At 38.7% G+C, this 21,056-nt stretch overlaps 1 protein-coding gene across 4 annotated transcripts; it reads right to left on the reverse strand.

Moving 5' to 3' along the window:
- Nucleotides 1-813: 813 nt before the first annotated feature.
- LOC122147962 lies at nucleotides 814-11,775 on the reverse strand. 4 transcript variants are annotated; one of them, XM_042772212.1, is made up of 10 exons: nucleotides 11,612-11,748; nucleotides 6,395-6,585; nucleotides 6,038-6,158; nucleotides 5,755-5,891; nucleotides 5,576-5,641; nucleotides 5,208-5,291; nucleotides 4,938-5,075; nucleotides 4,512-4,732; nucleotides 3,783-3,942; nucleotides 814-972 (listed from the first exon to the last, which is right to left on the reverse strand). In XM_042772212.1, exons 2-10 carry the CDS (start codon nucleotides 6,582-6,584, stop codon nucleotides 836-838), a joined length of 1,254 nt encoding a protein of 417 aa, XP_042628146.1. In that variant the 5' UTR covers nucleotide 6,585; nucleotides 11,612-11,748; the 3' UTR covers nucleotides 814-835. The 4 variants fall into 4 exon arrangements, with proteins under 4 accessions (XP_042628146.1, XP_042628145.1, XP_042628147.1 ...); XM_042772211.1 differs by lacking the exon at nucleotides 11,612-11,748 and adding an exon at nucleotides 7,063-7,120; XM_042772213.1 differs by lacking the exon at nucleotides 6,395-6,585 and having other exon boundaries at nucleotides 11,612-11,775.
- Between the last annotated feature and the right edge of the window lie 9,281 nt (nucleotides 11,776-21,056).

A 21,056-nucleotide genomic window follows, 5' to 3' on the forward strand; every position in this document is an offset into this window, starting at 1 on the left:
GGAACGGAACATTTCTAGCGGGGGGTGGTAAGCGATGCCTCCACACACAGCAAAGGGGGACTCCGCAGCGGATCCGGCCCAGGCTGGTGTCGTGGCTTCGGAACGGACCCGCGAAACGGGACACGTATACGGCGTCCACTTGCGCGCAATGACGGATCCGAAACGAAGGCGGATCACGGACCCGCCTTTGCTCCGCGCTGCATCCGCTCCGCATCCGCGATTAAAACCTTTCCTCCAGGGCGGGTCCGTTTGGGATCCGCAAATTGAAACATATATCCGCAACGGACCCGCAACGGACTCATAAAAATACTGTCTCATCTGGCCCGGGTCCGTTTTCAAAAAATCCCTTCTGTTCTTGCTGTAGGATAAAATAGGATAAAGTAAACTAAGATAAAACTATCACTATGCCTGTCTAGGCTACTACAGCAATATAAACCTAAGCTTAAATCTGCATTGCCTCTTGTATTTTAACCTAACAATATTTAAAGCCTAACAGAAAGCTCCAAGACAAGACATAAATTACTGTACAAAAACAGTAATCACTAACTCAAATGGAAATATAAAAATGACATTTGCATTTATGGAAAGGTTATAGGTTATAGCCTATTCAGTTTTGCTTGCTAAGAGCATCTCAAAGTATGTAAAAGAGACGCACGAGATGGCTAGGCTGCTACTTGTGGGGTATCTTTGTTTTCATTTTATCATAAAATATTTGATCTATTAGACCACAACTTCAATGAAATGTTGCACTATGCACAGCATCAGAAAATAAATAACTGATGAACGACAAAGAGGTTCAATAAAAAGATGATTTATTGTTTAATCAATCTTCCTATTACTCAGTTTGTGTGGATGGAGGCGGGACACGTCTCCTCGTTGCCCGATCTGCTGCCAGGTTGAACCACCTGATTGCGTGCTTGGTGACCTCCGCATCCGTGGCGGACCGTGTCACCGTGTTTTTCCTCACAGCACCTGTAATCAAACAGACAGATATGTTTGTTTATGGTATGTAGCGTCCAAAGCCAAGTATGCTTACACAATAAAATATTTGAGATAGGTATGAAGGAGATTAAATTAAAAAATAAACGTGACTTACAAAGTTATAAACAGGGTTGTGGAGGTTAAAATAAGAGGGGGGTAAACTATGAATTCATGATCCAGGTAAGGTGTGCCGAGCCTTTCGCTATCGGTCATTAAAAAAAGACATCCAAAATGTTCAAACAATAGTGGTATTAAATGGTCCCTTGATCAGAGCACATATTGTATGTGGATAAATCAATGTGGTTTTGTAATGTTTTAAGTTTGTTAGGGTCCTATAACATTCTATTTGGAGGTAAACTCTTAACATTACATTACATAAACAGGTGGATAAACTCTATTTCTGACATTTGAGCGGTGGGTAAACTCCATTTACTTGCATTTAGTCCTGGTTTACATTACATTGCATTTAGTCATTTAGCTGATGCTTTTATTCAAAGCGACTTAACATTCAAGCTATATGTTGCAGCAGAGACCTTAGTGTTAGGTTAACCATTCCAAAATCAACACTAAATTTAAATACAACTCACATGTCAATTTACAACCCACACAACTCAAACAAAACTGCATTCCATCAGTGTGTATTATTATTATTATTATTATGGAGATCCAAGATAAATGTACACGAGTAAAGCTATCAGAACCACCATGCAGCCAATACGTTTGCATGCATTTACTTTGATAACATGATGGGCCTGTTGCCCACACCTGGGGTGCATTTCTCTTGACATGACAATCCACTGTGATTCCAATCCCTAAACTTCGACCGTAGTTGCATTTTTACGCACAAGTGCAGGTACGCCACTGTTTCACCCCAAGACTGTGCCGGAAGTTGGCATCTCCACTTTCTAGAAGTGCACCTATGGTCAACACCGTTTACAGTGACGGCAAACTGAAGGAATCAGACGGAGGGAGTCTCACAGCAATTTTGAAGATCTACTGCATGTCAGAAAGGTAGGCTTTTTATTATTATTATTGCACTGCCTGATAGTTAACAGGAATATTTTTAGTAGCCTACTTTCCCTACTAAATAAGTGACCATGTCCGTCCATTTTCACTGACGCACTATTGCATTGTGTTAAACATAACATCAGGCATAGGCCTACCTGACTGAAAATTTGCGTATGCAAAGTAGCCATCATATGGTCATACTATGTTTGATTTTGAGTATATAATAACGTTCAGTTGTAAGTCATTTATAAGTCAGTGGTTAAATAATGATGAACTAATCATTTACAAAACATTCATAAATGATTAGCAAGTGATATACTATCATTTTAAGTATGTTTTGTAAATTCCGTTACAAGTCATTTGCAAATGGCTTGTAAATGATTAACTATCAGGGTTAGTACAGATTCTGTAAAATGAAATTCCAGGACTTTCAAGGACCTTTCAAGCACTACTTTTTTGGATTTCAATCAGCACTTATCAAACAATACCTTAATTATTTTTTTTTTAACTCAAATTACATATACAGTATATCATGGTATCTGATGTTTCACTTCATAGAGATTAATCCATTGACCAGCACTGTTAGGCATGGGAAATCCCCTTAACCATTGATAAGATATTGATTTATAGATGATTGACCTGAAGAATGAAAATTGTGTTATATACTTATATACTTAATACCATGCTCATAGCCATGTGAAAAAGCTCTTTATTTCAGATGGGATGCAGCGTTAATTTTGTGTAAAATTATTTTGATATTGAAATGATATATTTTTTAAATACTTTTAATTAGGGATGCACCGATACCACATTTTGCAGAACAAGTCCGATACTTTCATTTTTGGTTCTAAACGATACGAGCCTCTGTTACTTTTACTGTTCATTCTATTGCTCTAGCATATTTTATCTTTCAATTAATAGTACATCACATATGTAGAGCTGCTCCAAAAGGGTTAGGGCTGAGGATAGGGTCAGTTGTACTAATGTTTAGACAAGAGTGAAATATCAATTGTTTAATCAAATTTTGATACTACAACAATTAATGTGAATTTAAAACATTAGTAAAGACAAGTAAGCAGTCAGGAACAAAATAAGAACAAATAATCAAATTACAAATAGGACAAATAAATACAATAGAACAAAAAGGCTACAAATAAAGAGTGTTTTTAGAGTTTTTCGGGTAGATCTAACAGGTACAGAAATTTGAATAATCAAATGTGGAAAAAAATTCATAGTCATTACTGTATAAATTATATATAGACAAAAACATTTATAAATTTGAAAATATCATCCTATTTATTAAAAATAAAACAAAAAATCATTTGCCCTTTGTCTGTTTAAGACACAGCAGCAGGTTTATTAAACTGCTGCCCCTTAAAGACCGAACAACCCAATTTGAACATGGCTACATTCACTTGAGATATAGGGCTAACCGACTTAGGATACTCACCAAGACCAGCGTTTTTACATAATTTTAAATTATGTAAAACCCCTAACCCTAACACATTTACAAGTGATGAATAGTTTACACTTTAAATTAGGGGATGCAGAAAGTGTTGTAAATTATTTACTCATGCATTTACACATCATCTATGACATACAATTTTTTTTTTTACATCATTTATGAAACGCAAAGTCATGTTTAGTAAAGGATTAGTTAATCAATTGTCTAAAAAAAAAAAGGCTACACGGTCATATTGGTAAGATGGTTGCACCGATTTTTAAGGCTGCCCTAACATTCACAAACTAGTGACTTTGAACGTATTTAATATTACTTTGAATTATATACTTACTGAAAAGCAAGGTCTTCGTTGCCATCCTACTGAAGGGCTTTTTGTTATTAACACCCTTCCAGTTGATCTGATGAGACACCTCATCTGTGAAGAGCCTGCCCAGGATGTTCCAGGTCACCCTCTTCACATCCTGGCCTCCAATGGTGGCCAAAGAAGAAATCTAAAAGGCAAAGACATCTTTTTTAAATAGACAGCAAGGTAAACATTTCTAAGTTCAAGTTGAATTTAAAGGTGCATTTAAAATGTTTTTGTTCCTTTTGAAAGCGTCCAGAAATGTAGAAAAACATAGAAAAATTCTGTTTCTACTTTTTTCTGTAAAGAAAAAAAAAAAGTTTTCTTCTAAATTATGTTTTATTAAAAAAAGTTTGGGAGGACCACGATCAGATAATTAACATGAGTGGAGAGGTGTATATACAGGATATAGATTCAGCAGTCTCGCCTCAATCAACTGACAGTTTAGCATCCCTCCGCCACCCCTTCTCCACACTTCTAGTCCTAACCACTTACATACGGGGGAGTACTCTGGGTTTGGGCCAAAGTCCGAGCTCGGAGCCCTCCCCCCGGACAGCACGCCATATAAACATTAAACTGTACCCCCTCTAATTGTATGCAAGTGTGAACTCGTGATACATGTACTTGGATCACACCCTCATGGACCTGTGCCACCTTTACAATAATAATGATGGACAATCAATTAACCTAATGGCACCATCCAATAAGAAAACTCACCACTCTCTGTCGAGCTGGGCCATTTGACGGTTCCTTTAGAAACATTTCAAATGCCTCCACGGCCTCCAATTGTTCCAGGGGAAACTGGATATTTTCAGGCATCTCAACATCTGGCCCCGGGGTGCTGTTCAGCCTGCTGCTGAGGTAGTTCACCTTTGCCACAAGCTGGTCTTGTTGCTGTTTAATGGTTTCCAGCAGGCTAAGTATGTGGACCTCAGCCGCTGTTCACAAACATGAAATATAGCTAAAATGTAGTGTATAAAATATATCACGTTTCAGTGTATATCTTCATTACTCATAATACTGACATTAGTTAATGACAAAAGTTATTGTCAAAGTTTGTAGAAAATATGTGATGGTTGTGGGAATTTTTTCCAAAATCTTTTGCACAGAATGACCCTCCAGTATTTGTCAGTTATAGCTCACCAGAGCAGGGAATGGTATCGGCCATTCTTCCCCCTCGCCATGTTGGTCTGTATGTCAGGCTTGAACAGGCTTCCTCTGTTCGCCGCATGTTGAGGGCTGGTGCGGGGGGTGGAGGGAGTTGTGGAGGGACTGCCATTCCTGGGCCATAGTGAGGTGGGTGGTGTGTGAGAGGGGGACATTTTTTTATTAAATGGTACTAATCTGTTAACCATGACTGATAATACACACAGGGCCTTTCTATTCACTAATATTTCCGAAATCAGTCCCTACCTTGAGTAACTCTCCGCATGTTAAATGCGGGTGTTGGGAGTTGAGGTGGTGAAGGGTGATGCTGTCCTGCTCCATAGTCTGGTGCTAATGGAGAGAAATTGGTATTAAATGGTTGTGATCTGTTAACCATGGTAGGCTGTGAGGCATGCAAGCTACAGGGCCAAACAATGGCAAACAAAAAAAATCTCTTGTCATGCTGAACATTAATTTGGTATAAACTACCTACTTCAACCCCATGAATGGATTGACATTGAAAATCTGAGATGGTAATGCAGATGCAGTCCATTGATTTGAAACAGAGTGACCATTGCTGTGTTAATATAGATGGGGCCACTGTATTCAATATTATTTAGGAGAACAGTGTTTACCTAGACAGTTTTCTCCAGGTTGAGGAGTAGTTACTATGCTGCCTGGCACTCGGCAAGATGATGGAGCTGAAGGAATGGATACAAGGAGAGGGGAAAATCTCTAGCACTAAGAATGTTAACCATATCTCTAATATTAATATTAAGATTTGTTATTTCGATGTTAAGAGATTATTCCTTACTCTTCCAGTGCAATTGGCTTGGGCATGAGGCTTCAACTGATACACCAGGCAAGTTGGAAGGTCGTGGCATCCTCAGAGATGCAAAGTCACCATTTTCTGGCTCTTCTTCACTCTCATCAGAGTCCCCAAAACGATGGCTGTTAAGTAACCATTATGGTTATTGCAATCCCAAAATTGCAAAATATACATAGTACAAGCATCTCTTGTCTATTTTTGAATGCTACGGGAAATAACCTTCTTATTACTGTAGAAACATAACAAAAACAAGACAGAACACACTTACACTGGCTTCCTGAATCTTTTCTCTGGCAGCTTACCCTCCTGCTCTGCCTCAGACTGTAGCTCAGAGGTGTTGCAGCCATTCTGATATTGAGTCATAAGCCTAATGGCGTCTTTGTAGTTGTCTAATATTGAATGTGTTAAAATGAACATGAGTTTCAAATTAGCTGTAAAGCTGCACAGAACACGATGATAATAATAATTATTACTATAGATATAAATGGAATATTTTAAACAATGCAAGGCAAAGACAATTAATTTTATGTGCATTTTCAGAACATAGAAATAATACGTTATTCCAAGCAGAAGGAGAAGCAACCATTAAATTATTTTTAAACAAGAATTTTATGAATTGGCATACCACAAGTTCTGACAACCTTTACATCATATCTTGGCCAGTTTGGCTCATGCTTCTCCTCGTTAGCAGCTGCCCTTTTCACACGCTCAGTGCTCTTAAAGCTGGGCCAGTACACCATCCCGTCATCATACCAGTCAATTGGCACAACAGCGATGTCCTCGCTCGCTTGAAATTCAATTAGATGAAAAGGCATCCTTAATGTAGAAAGAAAGAAAAGAGGTATTTATTAATCATCAAAAAAGGAATAACATAGACTAAAGCATGCACAAGTGTACAGTGTATACAAATAAGCAAGTAAGATGGGCTGAAAGTTAACTTGATGGTGCCCCAGGGTGGGAAGAAGTAAAAGGAAGGAAAATGTACAGATCATAATAGTTAGGTAGCACTTCAGCACAACCTTAAAGTAGGGTACTATTACAATTTTTTGGCAGAATGTGTTGTGGTGTTGTTTCATAATCTAAAAAAAAAACATTGCATAATGCTAATAATTTAGTGGACTACGTACAGTCAGGTATTGAGAAAGGTGGGACATGTATCAAATTGCATGTTAAATTCAGCATAAAATATCATTTCCTCTGGCATATTGAGGGATAATTTGTCATCTCATATTTTGAAAACGAGAAATTATGGGTGTAGTGTATGGAAAAATACCAACTTTGTGAAATACTTACAGCAAATTTTCATCCAGAGTAATGGAAGTCATAGTCAGAAGTCAGTAGTCAACTATATAACTAAAATTTTATAACTTTAAACTATAACTTAAACTTAAAAACTGAATTATTTTATCTTTTTTCTTTTTCTTTGTTTTTTTCCATTTAGTGGAGGAGGGGTATGGCCACGAAACCATCCCTGTATGGCAAGGCTACACATTTCTGTCGCAGCGCTGACACCTAAACCGACTTCAGCTCGTCAGATGCATCATTTACAACAAATATGTTCATTCTGTCACAGTTGAAGGGATAGGTATAGAATGGAAACCGCCGGGAAAATTCAGTGTAAATAGCATACACACCATTATCATTTTTGATAATGTTTTTGATAAGGCAGACTTTATCCCCCACCAGAAACATGTTGTCCCCTGTTGTTAATTTGATGGTCCACCTTTAACCTCGCATTTCCCCATATTGCGCATTAACTCCCATGTCAACAACAATTGGGCCCACAAAATGCTCCCTTTTCAGTATAATGTCTGCATCAGCATCCAATTTGGTAGCTGTAACCTCCGAAAGGCGCTGAATGAGTTGAGCTAAAGGGAACCCAGGTTTTCTAATGAGTTTTTTTATTTTCCCAAGGTGGTTCTCATATGGGAATGCTGAAAAAGAGTCTAGACAGCCATGCCTCTTCACCTCGTCTGCCAGGTGGACCAGACAGTGGACATTGTACACAATCTGGTCTGTCCCATACAGCTCACCAAAATGGTTTACAAAAGATTTTAGCATTTGTCCAGCATAATCAGCAAGGTTGAGATGTTCAGGGCTTACCAAAATAGATATAGCAGTTGACAGGAGCATGAAATTGTGGTACATGTTCCGGTCCAGGAATCCTGCCAGCACCACTGGGCCAGTGTACAGTAAGAACTGACGGAATTCAGTCGCCTTCCAACGGTCCAACTCCCTAAGCGACCGTGGCAAACTCAATTGGCACGTAGGGCCTCATTGACTGGAGTTTGCCTGACATCCTATGTCTACTATTAATGCCGGCAGTCTTACTGTTAACGTACCCCGAAGCCAGGTTTGGAGCAGTTTCCTTACGCTGCCCAAACACACTAGATGCATATAATCCAAGGGAAACTGCGATACCATGCCAACCTTCACATTTTTAAATGGATGTTGCCCCTTGTGGTGGTGTAGTTCATCAACCATCAGGTTAAATGAGATGTCAGTTCTCTGGGGGTGCTCTGACCCAGGGAACGTCATACACCGGTTCTGGTATTGCCCTGGGTGTAGGCACTTATCACACCCATGAAAAGCATTATGGGCCTTTGTCTTTTTCACAAAGGCCCGTGCAGGGGCATCACAGATTACTGTGTGAAGCTTAATTTTAAGGTTCTTATCCCCAAAGCAAAACCCAGCCTCTAGCTCCTGTAGTTCATTGACAAAATCAGATAGGAACTCTGTGGCCGAACTAGGTTTTTTCGGTCCACAGTAGGCCCCAATGACAACAGGTTCCTTCATGGGGATGGTAACCAGTAAGCCAAGGATGGGCCACAGCTGTACAGAGGAACTTTTAAATAAAGGTAGACCATCTATATTAATCTGCAGCCCCAATGTCATGCCCTCTGCCAGTGTTTTGGCATATTTGCTTATAGTGACCTTCAAGGAGCAAAGGATGCCAAAGTGATGGTAGTTCCCCCCAGCCTTCTCCTCAATAGCATAATGAGTTTTTGTCTTGAGAAGGGTCCTACCATCCTTTGGCAGATTGGGGTGGGTTATATGGAGTATACTCAACAGTGTAGTCAGGCCAACGAGGGAAATCCCAAAACTCACTGCCCAGTTGGCAATGTTATCGGAAAGTGATGTTAGGTCATCATCATTTTCAGAATCCGAACCTGATGTCCCACCCCCATCACAATACACATCATCAAAATCTACCTCCAATTCCATGTCCTCTTCAGTATAAACTTGCACCTCTGACATTGCATGTGCAGCTGAAGAGGGTGGGGCAGTGTTCTCAGAAAGAACTCTGTCTTCTGCTCCTATTCCTGTCATGTCCATATCAGTCATGTCAGTCATGTCTGTCCTAATTTGATGAAGTCTTTTTTGAACGTCTACACGCGTCCTTCGCCTTAAGGTTGATAAGGAGACAGGCTCAGTCTTTCTATTCATTTTTGTTCTAAAAGAGAAATTTCAAGAGAGACAGGTTGCAACCAGGTGTGTAAAATTGATAATTGTTTCTAATGTTGTATTTAAATAAATACATTGTTGAAAGGTGGTGTTGTCTGTTTCATTGCTACACACTAGACAAGAAGAGAGAAACTTCTATTAGTAATTATTTTATATTATTTGATTAAAAAAGGTTTATCAAATATAAATCAAGTAATGAAGATCATAGACATAATACAAAAAACCCCATTAAGCTACACTTGAAATTATGAATTTGTACGTGTATAAATATAATTTATGAATGAGTATACGTTAAATAATGAAATATATATAAATATACATACAGAAAGAAATGCCTAGTATGACGTAATCAGATTTATTAAATATACATAAACATACTGTCTCATCAATGACCTTTATTTAAAATCATATTTTGCTATCATTTAAGTTAGTTTTACATTTGCAGTACTTAAATACATTCTTGTCTTGGTTTAATAAAGCAGCTGTAACTTTTGAAACAAACTTGGTATTTGTTGTTCTGAAATCAGAATGATCGACAACAATCCTGACTATATAGTAAAGTTTGTAGACAAATTTTAAGTTGGCTTGAAAAAGCCTAGCCAGAAAGTTTGAAAATGTTCTAGCATGGTTTAACATTATTAACTATGTTTCTAGTATGGTTTACTAGGTATCGCCGGCGCCACCATTGAACATTTGCTTGCTGTCACTTGACTTCTAGTTATACGATACTGATTAACTGTTTTTATACAGTCTATGGCTGCCACGAAATAGCAGGTCCCTCCTAATATGGCAGGGCTTTCGGCTGGGCAGCTACTTCCTGCTGCCGATTTATTTAGCTGAACCCCTACTGTGAGAAACTAGTATTATTTTGACCTTTAATTCAAACCTTTCAGATGTCCTACAACAGCCTACACTGTTAATGATGTGCACAACTGTGTGATTCTTTTTTTGATTAATGTTTTATTTCATAGGCTAGGTATGGGCAATTATAGCCATAAGCCACGCCCATTTCGGCGGGCTCTGACGTGCCAGGGCGGGAAGTGCCCTGATTGGTTCAAGCGTCTGAGCCGCCTCGCCATAGGTTAGTGCAGTTGCTGCAGCACAGCCAATGACCGCGCTAGACGCTCATCTGTGTCTGCTGTGCAGCTTTACTGCGTCACAAAAAATTTGGGCTTCAATATTCTCGAGAGTTTTCCCATAGCGTAATACGAGAGACCTCTCGAAACACAAATTTAATTGAGAAGGGCCATAACACTTGTCTATTGTTGTCCTACTGTTAGTTTAACTGCTTTTATTGTTCTCATTTGTAAGTCACTTTGGATAAAAGCGTCTGCTATATGAATAAATGCAATTGATATAAAAGTCATTAGGTGTCGCACCGCTGCTCCTTCAGCTGTTTATGAAAAGTCATAAAGTGGTAATTACACGACTTTATTTTTAATTTACATCTGGTCACAGCGGTCTGCTCTACAGAACTCAAGCGAACTGTCATCCGCTCCCTCTCAAAGACGTCTTCACTCGCGAAGTCATGGCAACCAAATTAACAACAGGGCGAGCACTACTTGTCACTCAATCTTATTTATATTGTATGTAATATATATAATATATTATAATATACATAATATATTTGCCTATAGACAAAGTGACGAAACATCGACGAAAGCCGCGACATGAAATCCTCACTCACGTGGGCCCCGTAAAATATGACAGCTACAGTTTGTTGGAAAATAGCATTGTGGACACTGAATTTGATGAATTTACTGTTAATCAGACCCCAGACGACACACGAAGCTAATGTTAGCGAACGCTGCGGTCCCTCTGCCCATGTCTCCCCGCTGCAGGAGACGCTGTATTCCTCCGACACGCTATATAAACGATACTGTTTTAAAACCGTTTTCCTGGTTAGTTGGGCTGCATAGCGATCAAAACCAACATGAAAAGGGTAACTTCGCTACTAATGTTCACTTAGCGTTTTGTTTTGTTGTTAAACTGTGTAAAATGAGCGGTAACGTTAAATCACCGGTCTATTTAGTCGATGGTTTCAAGCTAATAGACGGTAACTTAGCTAACATTAGCAGATAAGCCCGCACTTTTTGACGTTCAAACAGGCGGCCCGACTCAAACAGTGATTAAAATGCCGAAGCTTAATTTTCATTATAAAGAGGATGGCAGATACACACACGAGACCAAAATTACAAAAATGCAAACTTAATAATGCACAGCTAGCTAGAAGCTAGTGCTAAACCATTATCCACGAGTGAACATGTTAAAGTTGTCCTAATATCAAACAACGTCATTACAATCATTAATATACATGATGATTTAAAAACCAATGTTTACTGTGAATGTCGCAATATATCAATAAATCAATACTTACTCAAAAGAGGGTTCAGCGCAACCGTGTCCCAGCAAAGAAATTCTCGACTGATGTCGGCTCTTGGTGTGCTGTGTTCAACCGTTGCAGTAAAGGCGCGTCCGCGTCCGAGCATCCGACACGGGTCCGCTCAGGATCCGCTGTTTGACGGCGCCGCCCGGAGGCGGAGCTGACACACTTCACGAATCAAAAAAGAACTTGACATCCAAGCGAGTTCTCAAAAAATTGAATCAGAACCCGAATAAGAACCACTTAAAACAACACGACACAATAAAACATCTAACAGTGGATTTGCTCAAAATGTAGGTTCATCTTTTTTTGTATGTTTTCGTGGTCTTTGTTAGAACATAAAAATAAAATTAATTAAAAAAAAGTACTAGTTAAAACTGGTCTGTAGCTAGGTTGACCTGTGACCAGGTCAAGGTGACGGGCATTTCCATCAACCGATATCAGAAAAACATTTTTAAGTAATTATTGTAGAAAATATTTGTTATATTTACCTCCATAGGTTTTTTTAATGAATACATAATTAGGAATGGTCAGAATGTATTCAGATATAAATATGAAAATCTTTGAAACAAACTTTCATGACATTTCTTAATCTAAGCATTAAGAAATGTCATGACATTTCTCAATCTATATCATAATATTTGTTAATGTCATTATTAAAATGTACAAAAATGGTTCCTCAAGGCTTATACATTTAATAGTACCTCATTTTTATTCTTTATATTCCATAGCCTTAGCCTACATACTTATATATTCTATAATTCTGTATAAAATACTTGAAGAATGTAAAGTCTAGATTTGTAGGTGATCCACAATAATCTTTGTTAGCTTTCAAATATTAATTTGATAATCTAATAGTTTTGCATAAAAGGGCATTTCCATGCATTTCAGTGGTGCATTTAAAAAACTGCTGCAATAACTTTTTAGGAAACCACACTGAGAAACATTTGCACACTAAATTTCTCAGATCAATATAACTGTTCACCATTAGTGCTACTGCAAAGAGGATTTTCGTTTAATTTCTCTCTCCTTCATCTGGCACTGTTTACAGTATCATTAGTTTGTAGTTGAGTGAGATTAACTCAACTACAAATAGTCCTAAGAATCAGTGCTTTCTTTATTTGACTCAGCAGGAGAGTGAAAAGGTTGGTTTCTGTAGGAATTATTTTATAGCACTTTCGTTGGGAGAATTAGTGCTTGAGTTTATGAAGTGATGTGAAAATGAACACTTGAAACTAAAGTGTTAAAGACTAAAGGATTAGCTCTTTATCTCTCATCCTCCTCCTCCATGTGATAGAGAGACTCAGAAAGCCGATTTAATCTATCCATTATTATTGTGCTGTGTATAGTTATGTATTAATTTGACTTTTGATACAAATGAGTCTTTGATGTGTGTCTGACAAACTACATTTTTTAATTTATTTTTGTGTGTGCAGTTGATTAGCAGGAGAAACGCTGCAAAGGAGAAATAACAATGAGATGAAAATATTTATTTCAGTCCAACAATTAATCTTCAAGAATGCGAGAGGCAGAGCTGTAGGAGGTACAGAGAAAATTGAGTCAGAGATGGTTGAGATGATGAACATTGAAAAAGATATATTTCTATTTAAATCTGCTCACATGTAAGATATGTGGACAAGGCATGTTATGAATGTAAAATAATCAGCATTAATCAGAAATAGGCTCTGTCTAAACAGTCCATCAGTCTTTAGTGGGGATTTTTCAGCGAAACATTTTTCAGATGATCTTTTTCAGTAGGAGGTGACAAGTGACTGTCTTTATGACCACTGACCATGAGTCATTGAATCATTAATTCAACCAATTTGTTCAATAACGCTGATTCATTTAGGAATAAAGCACCAGTGCTTGGAGATGTGAACTGTATTGGAACTATTTTTGTTAATAGACAAAGTAACTCGCTTGTTTATTGAACTTTTACATTGAAGTTAATTGCAATCGTACTGTTGGTTTGAATATCAATAACTGCGGCCTCTTTCCTAGGACTAAATTTTGTCCACTCATTCTGTACATATTGAGATTTTAAGGAGATAGAGCTCGTTCACACCAAAAATGAACACTATAAAAATAACAGTATCGATAACATAAATAATAACTATATTAGCATCTGCACCAACAGATGATAAAGGTCTGTTTATTGTAAGTGTGCACTGTAATTACATCACCTGCCACTTTTAAATGCTAAAATTGGTTATTGTCTGATTGGCTGTCAGTGATTTTTTTTTGCTCATTAGCTGGAAATGATTGTTTTGAAAGTGATTCCAACTATTTTTTCATCTGTTGTTATTATTATTATAAAATAAAGCTTTAATAATCATTGTAATTCACTGAGAATAGGGAGGTCCAAACTACAGCTATAATGATAATGACATTGGAATCACTTTGAGCAGATGAATGATAAAAACAGTGACAACCAATCAGAATTCAGAGCATTTAAAGTGGCATAATTGCAGCGCATGCTTATAGCAAACAGATCATTATAATTCGTTGGTGTGTACACTAATATAAATTTTGTTTTAGCAATCTTTATAGTTATTGTCTTGGTTTGAACGGGACTTTAGCCAAGATAGTTCATTTTAATTACTCCCAAATATCTGTTTTACTGCAGGATTGGATTTAAATATGGCAGCCTGCCCTAAATGATATGGACCTAATGATATGGATCTTTCCGGACATGTGCAACAAAGGTCCTCAAGGTGTCCCATGTGTCACTGAATGATTCAGAGCGGTGCACATTAGTGCCATTTGGGCCACAGGGCCTTGGTCAAACTGTTTCTTTGCCTGTCAACCTGTGTTCATGATCTGTTGTTCTAACTACGATGTAATTCCCTCACCAACTTACATGCACAAGCTTGCTCTTATCAAAATGAATGTGGGATAAACATACTCATACACACTATTAGTTCTATGATAAGACTGTTGTTATGAGTTACAAGTAGCTGTGACATCATGCCAGTAGTTCAGAGGCAGTTACTCATTGAATCCATAACCCATAGTGACACATAGAAATAGGGTTGCAAAGACCAACTACTGTTAGTTCTGTCAGCACTGGGTCATCAATGCTACTGCAGCAACAGGCAGTCTCAAGCAAATACAGCACTCCCACGTATATCTAAGGTAACACAACACTTTATAAGCTCCTGGGGTTGTAGTGGTGCTGTCTCAGCAGCAACAAACCACAGTGTGGAAACCAGGGAGACAGAGAAGTGAATGAGGACTGCAGTATCTGCAGGAGAGAGTTTGGCAGGATAAGGCATATGGTATGCCACAATCTGAAGAAAGGCAGGCGTAAAAAAATATGTTTGAAAATTTGTTCTTAAATTAATTTTCTGGGTTCAATACAAGTTAAGTTATTAAAATCAGAAAAAAAGGGAGATATTTGAAGGAAAAAAAGAAATGTAGGGCTTATCATTTTATAAAATCACTTAAAATCAGATATAACTTTAGACAGATAAGGTTAGTAAATGTTTTTTAAACAAAAATGTAGAGCTAATAATTTTATACAAGCACTAACAATGTTCTCTTAAAACTAAAGCAGTTTAAATTACAGTTCCCTTTCTAGGGCACTCGCACTGTATCTCGCGGTTCGGGTCCCACTGCTGGCGAAGCACGGTGTAGACTCAGATCATGTGATTTGCAGGTCAAGCTTGCAGAAAAGTTTGAGGATGGTATGGACATTTTGAAAGCTTCTGCTGCAATCTCAAGTGCTCAGCGGGACACAGCCATTCTTTCTCTTGGGTCATCTGATTCTGCGGATACCACTACATTGAGATTATCTAGTGAGAGTAAGGACATGGATGTGGTTGGTGATGATGATGAAAGTGTGTGCACTGAATCTTTCCAACCTAGCTTCAGCCCCGCATACACGGAAATGCTGGAGGTAATGGCGCATGCTACTAAGAGGCTTGATTTAGTCTGGTCACACAAAAGGCAGAAGCTCGTCCATGGAAGATTGGACAAGCTCTTTCTGGCTGGTCATGACCTCCCCTCCAACAGGAGTCTCCCCTTTCTTCCTGACCTCCACACTGCGTTAGAGAGATTGTGGGGCAGACCATATTGGCTTGGCTGCATCTTTTTCAGCATGCAGATTATGCTAATGCTGAGGGTGGCCTCTTCGAGGGTGAGACGTCTATTTTAAAGACTCCTGCTTTGCTATCCAGACTGCTTCAGACCTCCTTGCATTTGAATGGCTGGGCATATGTGCACACAGTTGCTGCGTTACAAGTTTACCAAGCTGACTTGCTTAGAGATCTAGATGTGGGGCAAGGATTTGTCCACTGAGGCAGTTGAGGAACTGCGCCACACCACAGCCTTGGCTCTTCACACCATTAAACAGACTGCTGCTGCCACTGGGTGTGCGATAGCAGCAATGGTGGCTATGGAGAGGCATTTGTGGTTCAATCTTGTGGACATCGGGAGGAAGGATAAAGCCTTTCTTCTTGATGCTCCGCTTTTGCCTTCCTGGGTTTCTGCACTTCCGTTGAGGTGGTGGTCAGAAAGTTCAAGGAGGCAAAGGCACAGTCTCCTGCCTTCAGGAAGATAATTCCCTGCTGTCCCAAGTCTTCCTGTAAAATCTCTGAGGGGGCTGGCCCATCTCAGTAGAGGATCATAAGCAGGATCAGAAAAGTTAATGGGATGTCATTCCTGATTGGTTGGGTTCCCCCAATTTTCAGAGTTTGTTTAGTGGCCCCAGGCATAGTGGCTTGCCCCTGTCCGAGGGAAGATTCGATGTACTGTATGTCTGTCGCTTCCCTTGGTTCTCTCTCACAGGTGAACAGGGATGCACCATGACATGGCTTAGTGGGCATTCCATTCCCCATAGTGTCCACTAGAGGAGGCAACGCGAGTTCCCTCAAAGGGGAACGTCTCGGGTTACGCATGTAACCATGGTTCCCCGAGAGGAAATGAGACATTTCCATCTTATACTTCCTTATACACTTATACTTCCGGGCACCCGCCTGTGTCGTCATGTGCTATGTGGGCCAGTGGGATTGGAGTTGTTTCACATGTGCTTCAGACACTGGCCCTGCTGGCACTGCCCTTAGTGTCCGCTAGAGATTGCAGTGTCTTGTTCCCTCTCAGGGAACCATGGTTACATAGGTAACCTGAGACGTTTTTCTTGCAGTCATGCAACTTGCAGGCAAAGTTGTAAAATTGGATACAGCTTCACATAGAAAAGGTTAGTAAGTGTTTATTTCACAATAAAATTGTTAACAAGGAAATTATTTACATTGTGTTTTTAACACTTACAAATTAGCCCCATTCCTGTCCATTGTAAGTGCCTCATTTTTCATTTAACATGTAACATTTTTACAGCACATATTGGACCAAATGTATACAAGCAAATTATGACTGACAAATATTAATCCCTATGAAGATACCAACCCCACCCCAACCCACCCACCATACCATCCCAGTTTGGCCCTTTAAATCCAGATCTTCCCAGGAATAATTGTCCATTGAAGTACTGGTCTGATTAAGGATTGCAGAAGGAGCATATACAATATGGAATAACATTACAAAATACATGATTACCAGTACAGTATATAAATGAAAAAAAGGGGGGGCGGGGGTATTGCCGCTTCACTCTGAAGATAACAACTTATTCATCCATATTAATGGTGCTTGCAAGCTCTCATAAAATCCCAAAAAGGGGACCCAGACCTTCCTAAATGTTTGCAAGGAGCCTCTAAGGGTAGTGCCAGATTTTTAAATAAACTGATGACTTGTAATTATTTTTGTGGTAATTAACATTATGACACAAAATGTTGTTGCCAGATCTTAATTTGTACTGAATCCAGAACATTCCTTTAATTTTGCTCTTCTTCGCATACATTAGGTTCTAATGATTCGGAGACTGTACTGAAGCCTATTGTGTAGAGATGCAGTGAGTGGTGATGTTATCTGTAGTTAATACTTTCTCATTACTCCACTCAGATTAACATGAGTTAGTTTCCAGCCAGGCTTATGCAGGCTCACTGGATCATGTAATCTCATCGCATGCTTCCGGCACACCTAGACTGAGAGAGATTGAAGCAGACAGAAAATCAGAGAGTGAAAGTGAGTGAGAAAGCTGCAAAGAGAAATCGAGAGTGAGCCAGAGTGAAACGAATAGACACAGCCTGGCCATGTGAATGCATGGACATTTTGTGGCCTCATTTTGTGGCATAGAGAAATCGATGACACTATGGATTGGTTGTGCAGTATGTGGGCTGTTGTATTACTGCATGTGTTCTGCTGCAGGTGGCATAGCATGTATTTCCACCTTGTACCAATCCTACTGAGGTTGTGTTGAGGCTGTTCAGAAGAATAAACATTACAGGTACACTATACAGGCAGCTATAAATGGTCAAATGTATGTAAGGATGACAAGACCAAGAACTACAAATATTACGAAGACGTTGCTGTTGGTTACATTCTGAATACTGAACATCATCAGTCAATGAGATTTTCAAACTTTGCTCTTAATTTTAAATAGATAGCCCACAGCAGCAGAACTGTAGAAATGCTGGACATCCACACAGCATGCCACAGCATTATCAACCACCACGTACACCACGTACACCACGTACATGTGCATGATTCAATACTCGTCAAATCATAAAGCACTCACATATCACTTGTAAATAAAGTCCGTGCGTCTGTCATTCCATGTCCCTTTACTCGTATTAAAAAAAATAAACATGGCCAAATAACTTGTTGTGCTCGGTGCTAGCTGTTAGCCACTCATAGATGCAATCTTTGAAACGGCGCACAAAACCATTGTTAGCGAATTCAGTTTAAGTAGTTTATCCTTTCTCAGCTATTCCTCTTTTGTTTTAAAGAGCGCATTGAAAAAGGCAGATCAGCAACAAGATCTGGTGTAGGCGCCGGCGCCGGCGACAGTGGCTTGGAAATTCCCAACTAAATGCTGGGCACAGTGTTGCCAAATTGGGCTACTTTAACAATGTTGCCGACGGTTGTTTTTCATGTTTGCTGGTTGAAGTGACCTCAGTGACGTGGTATTTAGCCGCTGGAATGTGAATTTTACCAGGAGAACCCCGCCAAAAACGTGTATTTAACTCCTGTAACGCGATTTTTAACGGGGGACACCTCGAAACGCGATTGAGTGGGTTTTGTCGAGAAAACCTGGCAACCCTGGCTGGGGGAAGCACTGGGCACGTAGCTGGTCCCAGAGGGCGTGCTGTCATGGAACGTCAAAATTTGATTGGCTGATGATTCTGTCACTAATGCTTGTTACAAATCAGATTCGACGTCTTTGAACAAAAGGGAAGCACTATAGTGCTGGCCCTGTGTATTACAGTCTATGTGCTGGCCGCAGACTTTTTTTTATGTAGGATATTCCAGTTCAACCTCAACGAATCTAATCATAGGCCATTTTGTGGACATTACACAAATGAAAATGATACCTAAATAATAATAAAAACATTTTTTCCACAATTGTATTTTTTATAAGGCAAGCAGAGAAGGCACTGCTGGCTCTGACAGCCCACCACTGGTAATTAATAAAAACTACTGCAACCAAATTATTTTCATGACTTTCAGCTCCATTAATGCTTTTAGAATGTGCATCATCCAGTATTGTCTGATTTCTGAACAAATGAGTCTTATGATTCAGTCCTTCTAAGTGAATCACAAACTCAGTAACAAGTGTTGTCTGACTCCAGAACAAATGATTCTTATGAGCTTGCTCATAAAATTTTGTGGTTATGTCAGTTACTTAAAGTTATTTTTAGTAAATCAAAAACATTAAACAAGAACTGTTAATGTGTCATGTTATGCTATGAAAAGTAACTGAAAAATAAACACTTTTTTTAAAACCAAGAACTGAGATGATCTAATTTGGCAAAAGGCTGCTTAGAATTGCATTCCTATTTTCCAATTTTTTCTCAAAATAATCACTAATGTAACCAGGGACCGGAATTGTTAAAAAGAACCAAAATCAAAACTTGAAACATAAAATTCCTAAGCATTCTCATTCCTAGAGTTGGTGGTTTAGAACAAAACCCTTAAAGACAACCATAATACTTGTCACTTTACAAGCAAATGTTTCTCATCTGTAAAGTGCCTGTAGCAGCATACAATATATAGAATATGAGTCTGTGCTGTCAGTCCTTGCTAAAGAAAAATTATTTTCTCATACAGAACCATAGAAATCTGCATGACATCAGCCATGTGATGTAATAATAGAATACAGAATTTCTCGATAAGATTATTAATCAGATTTGTGGAAAGGTGAAACAGAGAGTATGTAAGAGAGAAGAGATCAAAAGGTTATGTATGGAATGTTATTGAAAGGATTTTCCCAGGGACTTAATCTCCCTTCATAACACTTGATCGTGGACATGTACAGTAATCTGGGAGAGGGATAGAAAAAGACAGAGAGAGAATTCAGGATCTGAGTGTCAGAGAGAAAAGAGAGAATAAACTTGTGCTGTTTCAAACAACGATATTTATGGAGTACTGGGACAATTTTTATGTTTAAGAACAATGGTGAATTGTTTATCCTTTAAAAATTGTTCATTGTGTTCCTTCTCACATCCAGCTTCTTTTATGAAAATATTCTGGGGTCAGATGGGTCATATAGGTTAAGATATTAACCTTGTTATTATGTAGTCAAATGTTGAATGTTGTGTAACCTTTGAGCTGATTTGCATAGATTTCGATAGATTCCTGTTAACTGCACCCCAACATAAGCCTGGCACTGGCGCTCCTGCTCTCTGCCAGCGATTATTCTAGAATGTCCCGTATCACATTGACCTTGGTCCCGTATCTCACACTTCTGAATGCTGCACATGCTGGAGAGGATCAGGGGTGTTTGAGTAGCACTCAGCTCTCATAAGCAGCATGGGTGATTTCACCAGACACGTCCAACATGAGGAACAGAAAGATAAGGAAAGAGAAAATGAGAGCGAGTCTGTAATTATACATGAAGTTCATGAAATTGTAGATAAAAAAAATATAAATGTTCCCCCCAACATCAAGGATTTAAGCTTACATTTAAATTCAATTTAGTCCAAAAATCTGAGACCACTTTTGAAAATTTAGTAGACTTTTTTCACTAAAAATGATATTGTCAGCATAACAGTTTGAAAAAAAAAAGTTCAGCTGAAAAATTAACTTGATGTTTTTGCTTTATTGACAGCAGCACTCGAGCTGCAAACCCTGATGATCATCCAGCATGATTTGAAAACCACCAAAGCAGCATCTTGTGCTTCAATGGATGCAAGAACATCTGACCTTTTGTACAAATATGTTCACATAATTAATTTCAAAATTTGCTTATTGTTTGGTATAAGTTAAGTATAACTTATTAAATTTTTGACATTTTTTAGATGTTTTTTTGTTATACTTACACTTTTTTAATTTTTTTATTTGGTTTACACTTGAATTTAAATCCATTTAGTATTTTTATGTGCAG

Source organism: Cyprinus carpio, chromosome A16 (assembly GCF_018340385.1).
Source record: "Cyprinus carpio isolate SPL01 chromosome A16, ASM1834038v1, whole genome shotgun sequence".
NCBI classification, from domain to species: domain Eukaryota; kingdom Metazoa; phylum Chordata; class Actinopteri; order Cypriniformes; family Cyprinidae; genus Cyprinus; species Cyprinus carpio.